Below are 14,548 nucleotides of genomic sequence, written 5' to 3' on the forward strand. Positions count from 1 at the left end.
AGTCTTTTGTGCAGAGGAAACGAGATGTGAAATGAGATGGAAACATTGGGTTCCGCCTCACCCTAGGGCTTATTTTTTTCTCCTTGCTGCATCTCCACATAAAATCCCCTCAGATTGACAGGAATGGTCCCGCCCGGGCCGCGCGTCCCGTTGCTAAGGCCACGGTCACGTGGTGCACCGCAGTCCCGCCGCTGTGGGGAGGGAGCCTCAGCCAGGACCCATGGCTGAGGTGGCCGGGCCGGGGGCGGAGATAGGGCGCATTTTAGTCCAGGTGGGTCCAAATAGCACTGCAGTCAGGTCCCTCACGGCCGCCTCACTAGCCTCGTTTCTATTGGTCTTGTGGCCACTTGACCAAACTCCCATGAACCTTTGCTCTTATGGCCTCCCGCGCCCACCCAGCCTTGCGTCGCTCCCATTGGACGAGGGATGGCCTTGAGGCCCTGAAGGCCCTGATGATTAGGCTGGCCATTTACAAAGCGCCAAGAAGAAAAGACGAGGAGCAGCAGCAGCATCGTCCACAAGGTTCACATAAAAGTGGCACATGCTAATTCATATGCGTAGGTGCACATTTAAAAATAAGCACACTGGAAGCTTACATTTGCATTTTAAACTGTTCCATGACATGTTTAGAGAAGAGCTGTAATTCAGTAGTAAAGCATCTGTTTTGTATGTCATAGGTCCTAGATTCAATCCCCAATGGCATTTCCTGGTGGGGTTGAGAATACCTCCTGGCTGAAAGAAAGCTTGGAGAACAGGCACCTCTCAGTGCAAGTAGACAGGCCCAGTGGTTTCCCTCAATATAAAGCAGCTTCCATTGTTTCCTAAACAGAAATACAGCTTGGCACCATTGTGACCTGATGACTTAGTGTGGTTCCTCTGCTGTTCAGGTTTGCTGATTATTGATGGGCAACTTAAAGCTCTCCCCACTCCCTTCTTAGAATTTCTTTAAACCAGGTTTTGACTGGTCAGCCTAACAAACAGAGGACTCCTTAAAATAGAGGACTGTTTCCTGCACCATAGGGCACATAGCCACACCAACCCAAGTGCAAATCTCCCTTCACACATTATGCTCACTGTGGCCCTCTCTGAAGTGGTCAGTCCCTGTGCCTCTCCATGCAAAAAGGAGTCCCTCCATGTAGACAAAAAGCATATCAGAAAGGAGGGCTGTAGCCAAGCCTTCTGACATGCTAGATGTCTATGTGTGGGGACTTGCCCTGATTTTGTATTGAAGAATTAAAATCAAATCAGCCCTCACCAGTCTGAAATGGTAGTGAAAATTAAACCAAACTATCTCACTAAAAACAGTCATGTGGCATCGTAAAGACAAACATCTCACACATGCACATACTTGCCCTAACCCAACTGAAAAGATTGTTGTGAGGATGAAATGTGGGCTATACTGAGTTCTGGGTATAGGAAAGATAACACATTCTATGCTTTGATTGCTCCAGAGCCTCCTTCCAACTGTTTTTCAAATTGCACCTTTTACGTAACTTCTGTGAGCTCTTGCCTTGATGCCTCCCAGCTTTCTTCAAATGTTAATGTTTATTTTTCCTCTCCTTTTGCACATTGAAGCGTAGCTTTTTGGCAGAGAAAGATCGGATTTAGCAATGTTTATTGAAAATTTCAAGGGAGCTGAGATTTTCCATAGTAGCTGAGGCTGCAATGTCATGCACACTTAACTGGTGAATAAAGTCCATTGAACTCTGGGCCTAGCCTCTGAGTAAGCTATGCTTAGAATTAGGTAGCACATTTGATTAGTCTGCAGTGAAGACCCTTGCGTTGATCTTGCAAAGCTTAGATCTTGCAAAAGTCACTTCATGGTAGATGATCAACCATGGTATCCTTCTGGAACAGTTTGTCTAACTTAGGAGGGGGTGGCACTGCTTTGTGGTGGTTCCTACTTGGATGGTCATTTCCAGAGGGGGATGCCTGGGGAGTGCTCTTCAGCCCTGTGGAGCCTCCAGTGAGGGTTCCTCAGGGTTCAATTTTCTCCCCTATGCTATTTAATATCTACATGAAACTGCTTAGTGGGGTTATCCAGAGTTTTGGAGTTTGTTGTCAGCAATATGCATGCTTTCTGATGAGTATGGTTACAGAAAACATGTTCCATCAGATGTTTGAGTTCCTCTTCATGCCAGGTACAATCTCAGGTGCTTGTGCTGTCCATTCCTGTTTAATAGGCTGACTGGGGCTTGGGAGCCAAATGTGGCCTCTCCCTTTGGACATCAGGACTCTCACCAGACCACATCCGCTCCCCAGGTAACCCCTTTCCCCAACCCTGCTTCACACACCTCTCAAGTGCTTTTGTTTGGCTGAGATGTATCATTGGGCTGTGATAATGCCTCTAGCTTGACTGGATGGAGGCTAGTGTGGGGTAGGTGTAGGCTGTGACCTTTGTGAGACTGGAATGAAGCCTATGACACAAAGGTAAAATGTGCATTTGTTGCCCTGCACACTTTTGCTTCTGGCTGCACCCACCACTGGCATGCTACTCTTGGAAGATTCCCCACAAGGAAATGTGGTCCTCCAGCTGAAAAACATAGCCCACATGCACTGGGCTCTGTGTATTTTTTAAAAAATACCTCCAGTCCTGTGTCTCATTACCATCTTGGCAGTCTGCTAAGAATGCCCTCTTTGTTGTTACAATATGATGCTCATTTCATAATGATGTATGGAGTTACTGTATAACTTGGTTGCTGTGTTCTTAGAGTGTTGCCAAAGTCCAGGCTTAAACTGCTGCAAACCTTCATTGTTTTCGGTTAAGCTCCTGGAGGTAATTTTAAGTCGACAGTGTATTTCATTGATATTTTCATCATATTTATTTCCCTTTCTCTTATGGATGTACTATGTTGTAAGTTGCCTCAAGCACTTTGGATGACGTGGGTTAGAAATCTGACAGTACTATCCTAAGTATATGTACCCAGAAGCCAGTTTCATTAAGTTCAATAGGACTTATTTCCACCCCCATCGTTCAGCACAGACACTGAGGTCCAGCTCCGAGGGCCTTCTGGCGGTTCCCTCACAAGTTACAGGGAACCAGGCAGAGGGCCTTCTCAATAGTGGCATCCGCCCTGTGGAACGCCCTCCCACCAGATGTCAAGGAAATAAACAACTCCCACCAGATGTCAAGGAAATAAACAACTACAGTAATACCTCCACGAATGTCCGCTTTGTCTAGCGTCCATTCCAGCGAATGTCCACGGGAAACCTGGAAGTACCGGAATGGGTTACTTCCAGGTTTGCCACATGTGCAGAAGTGCAAACTGCTCCGCGCATGTGTGCAGACACGGCACTTTACCCTGCATCCTTTTCAGCTAGCGGCCGGGGCTCTGGAACAGATCCCGGCCGCAAAACAAGGTACGACTGTATCTGACTTTTAGAAGACATCTGAAGGCAGCCCTGTTTAGGAAAGTTTTTAATGTTTGATGTTTTATTGTGCTTTTAATATTTTGTTGGGAGCTGCCCAGAGTGGCTGGGGAAACCCAGCCAGATGGGTGGGGTATTAATAATAATAATATACCCCACCCATTTGCCTGGGTTTCCCCAGCCACTCTGGGCAGCTTCCAACAAAAATATTAAAATACAATAGCCTGTTAAACATTATTATTATAAACAAATTATTATTATTATGTAGGGTTGCAGTTAAGCAGTGCAACCCTATGCAGGTTTATAAAGAAAAATCTGATTGCATTTCCCAGCAATGAAACTTTTGCACTTTTGATTTTAAGTACTGTCTGAGATATGTTGCGGTGTTGTTTCCATTGTTTTATATAATATTATTGTTGTGATCTGCCCTGGGTTCCCTTCAGGCAGGAAAGGCAGATTATACATTTTAAATAATAAGTGTGTTTAGGATTGCAGCCTGTATAGAAGAAATAGATAGTTATCAAATTTCCCCCCCTGTTGCATGCTTTTTGGGGTGGAATATTTTACACCCTCCCCTCCCTGCCCCTTTCAACCTGCTCATCTCCTCTTCTGTGTTCCGTAAAATTGCAGAGGTTGCTCCCTGAAGTGTGTGTTTGTGAGCAGTGCTTAATAAATCTGTTTTGCTTTCAGTTTCTGTGAAATATATTTACACCCTCTGATGATGCATGCATTTACTGCAAGTTTCAACTAATTTTCTAGGTTCAAGAAGATCTTCAGCAACTGAAGGACCAGCTGCGAGACATCAGCCATGATTGGGAACTGCAGGATGCTCAGAACCTTGAAGCTGCTATTGAAAGTACAGAGAACAGATTAAAGGTAAGTGGATGGAGAATCTTCCAACAAAAATGGGGAAACATCTCCCAGTGAAAGTGTTAATCAGTATTTTATCCTCAAGTGAAAATGTGACACCTCATCACTTTCTAAATTCCGTTTCTGAATAGTAAATGGTTTGAAGTGCCAAGTATTGTATTTTAGAGCAGTGACAGTATGTTTTGGGTGCTCAGCATTATACGGCTGTCTTAGACATAGCATAAACTCAGACAAATTCAGAGCCTGGGGTGATGTCTTTCATTTTTGTTTTCAAAGCTCAAAATTTGTTCAGATCTGCTGGCTGAGGTAGCTCTGCCATCACCTCAATATCCTATATTTTCTTTCTCCCTATCCCTGAACAGAAACACGCTGAAAAGTATTTAAATGCTGTAAACCAAACTGTGCTAACGATTTCGTCACCTTCTAATGTGGATCTGCGTTCAAGACAGGTGTCCAAATGGTAAGAGTACTGGAATTTATTTGTGTATGTTACTTTATTTGAAAATTTTTAAATATAGATGTTTATATTCTAATTGTAGTATTTGGGTGTTTGTAGAGTTCATATGGCATATTACAAATAGTCAAAAAGCCACACACAAAAAGCTGTATCAGAAGACATGCCTTCCATCTTATAGCAGAAATTGGACTAGTTGTTCTCAGGATTCTGTAAATTTCTGTGTCTACAGAGTTAAGGACACTAATAATGCCTCCTGTTGTGGTTTCGAGTTCATATACTTAACCCAAGTTTTAAGGTTTTTTTCTTGTTTCATTGTTTGCTGCCTGTGCTCCTCTGGGAGAAAGGGTGGGATATGAATTTAACAAGTAATAAATAAATTGCAGCAGTTTAAACTATTGCAGGTGTGGAAATAAAGTTGGAACTGAACCAAATCTTACAACATTTCCCTATTTATTTCTCTCAGGGGGCTCCCCATGGAGGCTTCACAGAAAGAAATAATTTACCCAGAGATGTCTGCAATTACCACTCAGCCCTGCGGCAGGTTATCACCACATAGGTCTTCTGCACCAAAGGTCTGAAGGAACTCATGGCTTGTAATCCTTCCAGTGATTTTGTAACCGTCTTATACTCCCAACTGAGTCTCTTTTCCCTAGTGCTCTCTCAAAGAATCTCTCAAGTCCCAAAGGGCAGGCCTAATGCTTTGCTTTGCAAAGCAGAAAGTGGGTATCAGAGTATGTCCTTGTCTGCAAGGACAATGAATGTAGCTATAGCGTGTGAAACTACACATGAGCCAAATTGCGGGGGGGGGGGGGGTGCACCAGACGTAATCCAGTTCAAGGTCACAACTGCACCATATTTTTAAAGCAAATGACTTCCCCTAAAGAATCCTAGTTTTGTTAAGGGTGCTGAAAATTGCACCTCTGTGAAGTGTAAACTATAATCCACAGAATTATTTGGGGGAAGTCACATATTTAAAAGGTGCATTAAATGTTCTTTAAATGTAAGGTGTGGATGCTCTAAGTGAACTATATCATAAGGAAATGAAATGCTGTGATGAGCAGCAGAAGCACAAAATATGTGGAGGATCTATGGACAGAAGATCAGAAGCAGGTTGGCCAAACCCACAATGACAGTAGGCTAAGCGAGAAAGGGGCTGCTCCTGCATTAAATGTTTTTTGCTTCTAATACCAACCTCCAATCTTTCTCTACTTCACTATGCATGGTTGATCTTAATTTGGAGAGGGGCATGTAATGGCTTACCCAGGGTTTCCCTTGTGGGGCTGAAGCCCCACTGCCCTTTCATATCATGTCATTATGGAATCTGCCGACAAAAAAGCCAGCCCTAATTTAACTTCAGAGAATAAATGTAGTTCAGCTTTGCCAGCTGTTCTCAATTGCTGGTGCATTGGCAGAATGACTCTTTATCATGAAACAGTTGTGAAATCCAGCTAAGAGATTGCTGCCTGTTACCTGCCTTAAGCTTCTGGGTATAGGGACACGGGTGGCGCTGTGGTCTAAACCACAGAGCCTAGGGCTTGCCGATCAGAAGGTCAGCAGTTCGAATCCCCGTGACGGGGTAAGCTCCCATTGCTCAGCCCAGCTCCTGCCCACCTAGCAGTTCAAAAGCACATCAAGTGCAAGTAGATAAATAGGTACCGCTCTGGTGGGAAGGTAAACGGCGTTTCTGTTCGCTGCTCTGGTTCTCCAGAAGAGGCTTAGTCATGCTGGCCACATGACCCGGAATCTGTCTGCAGACAAACACTGGCCCCCTCGGCCTGTAGAGCGAGATGAGCGCGCAACCCCAGAGACTGTCCCTAACAGTCAGGAGTACCTTTACCTATAGGGCAGGTTAGACATTTACATTGCTGTGTTTTCTGGATTCTGTGAAAGCCCCAAACATGGAAGTTCAAGTAAATCGTTAAAATGAGACTCATTTTGGCAGAACTGCATAATTATGTTGAGGGCCTGGGCTTTTTATGGCAGAAATTTTGAATCATTTTTGGTGCCAGATCTTCAGCCTTGATAGATTGCTGAACGTGCTTGAGCAAAAGCAGAGAACATCAGAGCTCTAAGCAGCCATGCTTGTTCCCCATTCATCAGCTGGGGAATAAGCCTGTGTTCATTTTCAGTGCCATGTTTACGGGAAAACTACAGGGAGGTATTACTGCTCTTGATACAGGTCCAAATGTGTTGTTGCCTCTCCTTTCAGCACAATTAAAAGACAGGCTCTGTGTGAAATGCAAGTGCCTGCACACAGGGATAATTCTACCCTGTGTGTTAACTTCTGTGGCTTCTATTTTTATATCCATAAAACAGAAGGCATCATATTCATTAAGGCAAAGATGAGCTTATTAAAGATATGTCCCCCCTCCTTTCCACAAGGATTTTCTTCCACTGGATTTTTTTAAAAAAGCAAGCAAAATAGCTGGAGACATTCCATCCAGCTAAAACCAGTATTATCACTCCCTTCAGGATTGTGAATTCCCATTTCTTTAATTATTATTTATTTCCCATTTACTTCCTAAGCATGTTCTTTACCTTCATGGAGTCAGTGAACTGAAGCTGAACCAGAGGAAGCTGTTTTGGTTCACTGGGCCGGTAATCCCTGATTTAAAAATAAATAACTAAATAAAAATCTACAGCAAGTTTGGCAGGACCACAAATGTAGCCTAATGATCAGAGTAGGAATCGACTACATCCGCTTCACACTGTGGAATGTTTAGAGCAAAAGATACTAAGCAGAGGAGCCCAATGGATTTTCTGGCTTTTTCAGCCAGAGAATCTCAACATTGGGGGGGGGGTGGAAGTGGGGGGAGTAAGATTCTAGTCCACAAAAGGCAAGGTTAATAAGATGTGGATAGTTTTTTTGATGAAGGACTTAAAATGTAATTCATACCCAGTTCCTAATTCATACCCAGTCCCTGCAGATGAGATCCTGAAGCCTTGATTCATGCCTTCATGGGTCCCTTGCAGTCTCCTAACAAAGCATGCCAAGCCAAAAGTGCCGCTGGGTGGAGCTACCCTCAGGATTGAATTTACCCCCAAAAAGATAGTGATGGCTACCAAGTTAGATGGCTTTGGAAGAGGGTTAGATTAATTCATGGAGGATAAGGCTAGCAATGGCTGCTTATCAGTAAGCATCTGAATACCAGTTGCTGGGAATCACAAGTAGGGAGAGTGCTGTTGCCCTCAGGTTCTACTTACAGGTTGGCCATTGTGAAAACAGGGTGGTGGCCTAGATGGGGCTTCTTATGTTCTTAGGGTTCTGCAGGGAGGTTGCCACAGAGCTGCTCAAGTATTCTGTGGTGTCAGGCTCAGGCAGAGGTGATGGGATAGCCTTTTGAGTCTAGTCAGCCAAAGAAGCTCTAGGTCCTGCAAATGTATGGCTGCCAGCCCCGGGGTCCAGAGCTCTTTGACTTAAGTGAGGCAAAAGCTGCCAGAAAGAGCCTCTGAGATTAGGATCACCTTTGCTGCAGAGTTTTGGGCCACAAAGAGGGTAGTAGCTAAGAGTTTAGTTCCTCGGTTTGGTGACAGAAGGGCAAAAGCAGGGGTTATACAATCTAATGTTTCTTACTTTAGTGCTGCATTCTGGTCTTTGACCTCCCTCATCCACACAGGATGTGAGCTTTGGCTGTATATGTCTGCTTTTTCTAGTTAGCCATTTTGTTTGCATTCTGCCTTGGGGTTGTACATCAGTGCACTAAGCCAATTGCCCAAAAAAACCCAGTGCACATAAATCCTTAGCAACGCCACACATGCTTTCAAAGTATGTGTGCAAATTATCAGCAGATGAGTTCTCTAGAACCTTTGTTTTTGTTCCATTTAGCATCTATTTACAGCTTTTTCTCTTGCAGCAAAAACTTTCAATGATGGTGAAGATTATGTACAATCCACGCAATGCTTGCCATCGAAATTTTGTAAATGAGAACTATGGAGTTGACTTGCCAATAATGAATCAGAGACAAACAGCCCCTGTAAGTAACAAAGATGTGGTTCAATGGCTTATTTGTTTCAATATTATTATAACTATTGTAAATTATTCCCCAAAACAATCCAGGCAGGCAGTATTGCAGCAGCTTTTTGGGGGTGCGTGGTTAGGAAATGCAGTCCTAGTTCAGAAGATCAGCCTCAGAAGAAGATGGGGCTTCAAATGACATTGCATTTTTTTTTTACATTTGATGACAACACCTTCTTGATGAGTAAACTCTTTCCATTAAAAAGTTTTGTGCCTGAGGCAATGGGAGGTAGAATGAAAGTTGTGTTTAACGTGTTTAATGTGTGATGGCCCCTTCATATGTTCAACCCATCACTTGATGTTGTAGTCATCTGATGATTAGTTTGCATATACAAACTAGCCCTGAGTCTGTTTCAATTATATTCTCCATGTTTTCTGTGCTTAACCATTTTTCACCATAAGTTTACAAAAGATAGCAACTTGAATCTAGGAAGTTGTTTCAGATAATGCACATTTACAATAAATCCTGGTCCTTGAAAATCAACATTTTGTTTAAAAAAATGATAGGTCAATTATGTTAAGTACAAACCACTTGGTTGTATAACTTACTGGTATTCATGAAAAATTATCTGCAAATTATATCAATTATATGCAACTGTGATATACAAGAAGACAGCACTTGTGAAAAAATGAAATTATTTTAATTACAGCAATGGAAATATACAAATTAGCACTGTTAATTAAAATTACATGCAAATTATGTTAATTGCAAGCAATTAAAATGTATAGATTAGTATTGTTTGTGAACACATGAAATTATGTTAATTACATGTGGCTAAAATATGCAGATTAGCAATGTTAATTAAAATGGGATGCAAATTATGTTAATTGTCTGCGTCTTAGAGATGCAAATGAGCTGCATCCCTCTAACATTCCTCTCGCCCGTGATTTCTGACATGGCCTAATGAGCTGCTCGCCTCGGTCATAGAACATACACCAAGGAAAATGGCCGTTGAAATTGCCACAATGATAGTTCTAAATAATTGCTGTGACCTAGAAGGAGCATTCTATCGTTCTCATTTTCATAAAGATTGCTGCAGAGCCATAGACTTATACTGGCATTTTGGTCCCAATATCCAAATAAATAAATAAATAAATAATGTAAACTTGGAACCTCTTCATTTATTCATAAGGAAGAATTTAATGCTGTGGCGATCTCGAGTTTTTACGAGTTGCTGTCTTCTGCTGCCCGTTGAAGTTACTCCAATTGCTCCTTTTCCTCTTCCCGCTTTTCCTCTGTGTGTGTGTTTTGTGCTATATACGCATGTATTTGAATTAATCTCCTACGGGATGCATGCATACATTTTTTAAATGACGGCAATAAAGCAATTTCATTTCAAATGAACAGGAGAGTGGATAGAAGCAGTGTAAGATCTGAAGAAAAGAATATACTGCACACACACACACACACACACACTTTAAATGCTTGCATATGGCTGCAATTACAAAGAAAACCATAATTTTGGCATCAGTAGCAGAATTAGACTTAAACAAATTGATGTTCCACTGCAGTAATCTGGAATACGTTGACTGCATTTATAAGAACGTAACAGGAGACCACAGTGAATTAATAAACTGTCCCTTTCACCAAAAATAAGAGAGGGAATAATTGGTGAGACAGAGTTAAGTGAACAGATGACTACATTCAGCCTCCTCTCAACCTAGAAATGGGAATGTGAAGGTCACCCCTATCCTGGATGACAAACGGAGAGCTCTTTGTTGGTAAACAAATTAATCTTTGGAAAGGTCACCATTTGTTTTACATTTTTTATCCAGTTCTTGTCATCTGGAATCCAAGATTGACTGTCATTCTGCAAGGCGGAGTGCAGCTGAAGCGGCTTCCGTCCGTATCAGCATTCTTTGACGGAGCTCGGCGCCTGATTGAGATGCTATGGGCTGCTGGCTTACAGCTGTCGCCGGACCAGAATGAAGGCCCAGCCCAGAATTCCAATAAGCAGCGCTGGCCAATTCTGCCTGGTGTAAGCTGGCCCTCTGCCCACAAGTAAAATGTGTGGCACTTCGAGCCAGCAATTATCTTGCTCACTTCCTTCTGTGCTGCTTCTGTTTCGTTTTTTGAAAAGCACATGTGGCACGGACTGGAGTTGTGTAGCTATTTTTGCACAAACACCTGGTACGGCAGAGTTTTGAAATGGATAGATTTGGGGAGGGGGGACTTTTGGTAGGTTTTCAGTAAAAAAAGTATTTCCTAACAGTTTAAAGGGAGACTCCTGCACCCCCCCAGTGCACACATGCACACAAAGAACTGAAAGGCATTGACTCAGTGAGATGGTAAGGAGGCTGCAGACTTAACCTAGTGGTTAAAGGGATGAGCTATGAAATATCTATTTCAAATGTCATGTTAGCTATGAATTCATTGAGTGGCCTGAATATGTTGTAAACCCCACCCCACTAATATTGGCCTACCTTACAGAACTGTTGGAAGGATTACTGGCATATATGTTAAGCGCTTCTAACTACCTAGAGAGAGGGGGGGCATATTCAACTCATGGAAATCTTTAAGAATAGATAATTGTGCAGTGCTCTTGATTTAAGGCTTTATTAAATGTGTAAAAACATCTGTAGGTTACATTATCTTTACATCTAGTACCTCCTTTTTCCACAGTCAAAAAGCATTTTAATAGAGAGTGACAAAATCAGGAGGGGTTTTTTTCTTCCTTTGGAAGACTATCAAATACTCAATCTTAAGAGTTTCATCATAGATGGAAAGTATTTGGGGTTTTTTTGCACGGACTATATATTTTCCATGTGTCCATAATTTTGTGAAATCAATTCCATGGGCCACTGATAATATGAAATAATTATCCAACTAATTTGTCAGTGTCACTAAAGAGCAGCATTTGAAGCCAAATCTGCTTGTGATCCGTCATCAGCACTGATCTGATGCTAAGAGAAAACTTGTCTGTCAGCTACTCAGCTGTGCAAGTATAAGGTGGACAAAGTGATGGTAACCTCCAGTGTCCATTCTCCTTTTCTGAAATGTGTTTCTCCCTCAAAAGCTTCTTTTGCCTCTGCACTGCTTTGTTAATAACAAAAGAAATACAATGAGCTAAACAGAAAATCTTTTTTTTGGGGGGGGGGGGAATGCTCGGTTTAAATTGAAGCAGAGAAAAATAACCATATTGAGTGGGAGTTCTTATCCACAAGAGAAATGCACTTCAAAAAGACTAATAGAATTGTTTTGTCTCAGGCCTCTAGTTAATTATACACAGAATTGCTTGAGATCAGGAGAAAATACTTCTGCAGCACGTTCCAGGCATATTATGCAGAGCAAATGTTTGCCGGCAGCCCGAATTAAGATCTCTCTTCTAACCTTTGAAAATTGTGTTCTGATGTAATGTTTCTCTTCGCCAGAATGTTTCTGTGAAATTAGATATGTCAGATTCATTGTGTTGTAATGAGTCATCTGTGGGGATTTTTCAAGAAAGATCTGGTGACTACAGTGGTAGATTCTAATCTGATTCCTTCCTGCTCCTGAGATTACCACAGACCATGTTGTGTGGCCAACCTGGTCCAAAGAAAGGTTGCTTGTGTGAATGCCTCTGTGGGGGAAGAAGGGGGGAAGCATTCCCTTGGTGGCAAGTGTTATGTTGGAAAAGGCTCTCAAATGGTGTGTTCAGGCTTACAATCAGTTGATGGCTTAGGCTGCAATCCTAACCCCACTTACTGTACTTGGTAGTAAGCTCTATTGAAGTCAATAGGACGTGGTTAGGACTGCAGCCTTAGTGTTTGAACCAATGCCAGACATGGCACTGCAATTGAAGGGACTTACACTTGACAGTAGTATAAAGGTCAGAAAGAAACCTATTTTCTTCTTTTTGTTTTTACCTATGGCTTTCTCTATGGTTTTTTTTTACCTATGGCAGCATTCCATAGTCTTTTTGTTTAGGCAACTTCCTAGGTGTGTTGCAGTGGGCAATGGGTGCCTTTCCCCACTATCCTATATCTGGAAATATGGAATGAACTGGATCCTTTTGGCCTCCCAACTTTGCCCCTAATTCTCTTCCTAAGAACACTATCATGTATGACAAATAGGCACAATCTGTCTGTAGCCCACCCATTCTCTTCTAGGTTAGTAAGGAGCTGTTTCCTAACTAACTAATTGATGCTTCAAGCATGGAGGTGTGGAAGATGGACAAAGCACTTTCTGTCCCCTCCTGCTTTCCTTATGGTGTGTCATTCATTCTCCATCTCTTTTCTCCTGACAGCTCTTTGCTGTGGCCTTTGCTTCACTTCTGATGAAAGATATCTTCAGTTGTGAAGATAATTGAACAGCCTTTGATGGTCAAGTCCAACGCCTCTGTATTCCCCACCTCCTGTTTTGTGCTGAAACAGAGGTGTAAATTGACAGCCCAAGCTCAGATTTTGCCGCTCACTTATTTGACATAAAGTAGTGAATAAGCACCAGATTTAAAACTGCTCCATGTTGCAGATGTTAGATATGATGAAGAGCCATTCATGTACACTGGGCCCAGGGGTCCACATGCAAAGGCAAAATCACATAAAGCCAGGAATGCCCAGAACCATCAATCCCAAGCAACCATCCCTACCTGTCCAGAGTTGGCTTCTAGGAGTGTTCCAGGGCCCTTGTGTGAATCTGCCAGAGACCAGTAACCAGGCAGAGGGCTTAAAAAGCTATTTCTGTGGCGGGTTTCCCATTTGTTTAATTAATTTTTGGCTATTCACCTCGAATCATGAGTGTTTAAGTAGATTATGCATGAGTTGCGGGCCCACTGTATACCATAGATCAGGGAATTGAGTGAGTTTCACCAGGCCACCAGAAATATCCCAAAAGGGAGAGTTTGTAGTGGAAGGATGAGATTTGCCTAAACCACTTTATGAACTACCACAGGTGGCTGTTTTAGAATAACCATTTTTACATTTTCAGCAGGGGTGGTTAACCTGTGGCCACCTCCATATGATGCTGGGCTACAGTTCCCATCATCCCTGGCACATTGACCATGTTGGCTGGGACTGATGGAAATTGTAGTCCAAAAACATCTGGAGGGCCACAGGTTAACCTCCCTTGGTTTACATAGTGTCATTGCTGAAACCTAGCTATTTCTTTGTAAAAGGCCCTGGGTGTTTTTGTTTTCATAAATTTATTTTATTATTTATAGCATAGCGGACATCACAAGACATTGATTAGATTTTAATTAACTCTCCTTTAAATTGCTTCAACCGCTGACAGTCGACAATCGTGTGGCATGTTCCTAAGCAGTAAAATCTGAGCTCATACTGTTTTTTGTTATTAAACCTTAATGAAACTATTCATAGTGGAAATGGTATTTATTATTTAGCCACGCGTGCGTGAAGAACTCCTTAATATCAAAAAAGTTTGCAGCTGATGAAGGAATAGGTTTCCTCTCGTCTCTCCTTAGGCACCAACTCAGAAGATAGCAAAAGGTGTTACGGTCCCCAGCCTCTCAGTAGCTCCACCTTCCTTCCATTTGAAGAAGGTTTCCTTTCCAGTTTCCAAAACAGATGCGGAGAAAGGTCAGTCACAACTGCGTGCCCAATCCTCTGGGATTTATTTTGCTATACTTGTCCTGGCATGTATGTTATGCTTGGCATATATAACTTCACCTAAACCACTGGTTGGCAGCCAGTTTGACTGGTGGGCTGTTTTAAATAGGGATGAATGGGCAACACCTGGCAGGAAGTTCACTCACTGTTTCCCCCTTCTCTCACCTCTTCTTTGCATGGTGTGTGAAAGGGGAAAGAGTGTAAGGACAAATTACAAGTGAAGATTCCATCCTTCTGTCATGGGCATCTCTGCCTCCCTCCCCCTTCCAGTGGAGGCTAGTCTGTGAGGGCAA

General features: G+C 42.5%; 1 protein-coding gene across 4 annotated transcripts in view; it reads left to right on the top strand.

The window, feature by feature from the left end:
• The first annotated feature begins 52 nt into the window (after window positions 1–52).
• The window catches only part of IQCH (IQ motif containing H), a 79,843-nt gene continuing 65,347 nt past the window's right edge, over window positions 53–14,548 (top strand). For 2 of the 4 annotated variants that reach the window (XM_081838807.1, XM_081838809.1), the window contains exons 1-6: window positions 96–271; window positions 4,129–4,245; window positions 4,602–4,699; window positions 5,160–5,268; window positions 8,551–8,670; window positions 14,111–14,225. In XM_081838807.1, coding sequence (XP_081694933.1) covers window positions 221–271; window positions 4,129–4,245; window positions 4,602–4,699; window positions 5,160–5,268; window positions 8,551–8,670; window positions 14,111–14,225 — 610 coding nt within the window. In that variant the 5' untranslated portion in view covers window positions 96–220. Of the gene's footprint in view, window positions 272–4,128; window positions 4,246–4,601; window positions 4,700–5,159; window positions 5,269–8,550; window positions 8,671–14,110; window positions 14,226–14,548 lie in introns of all 4 variants that reach the window. The other 2 variants (XM_081838808.1, XM_081838806.1) reach the window with 2 other exon arrangements.

This window comes from Podarcis erhardii (genome assembly GCF_964252035.2).
Source record: "Podarcis erhardii genome assembly, chromosome: 14".
Classification (NCBI taxonomy): domain Eukaryota; kingdom Metazoa; phylum Chordata; class Lepidosauria; order Squamata; family Lacertidae; genus Podarcis; species Podarcis erhardii.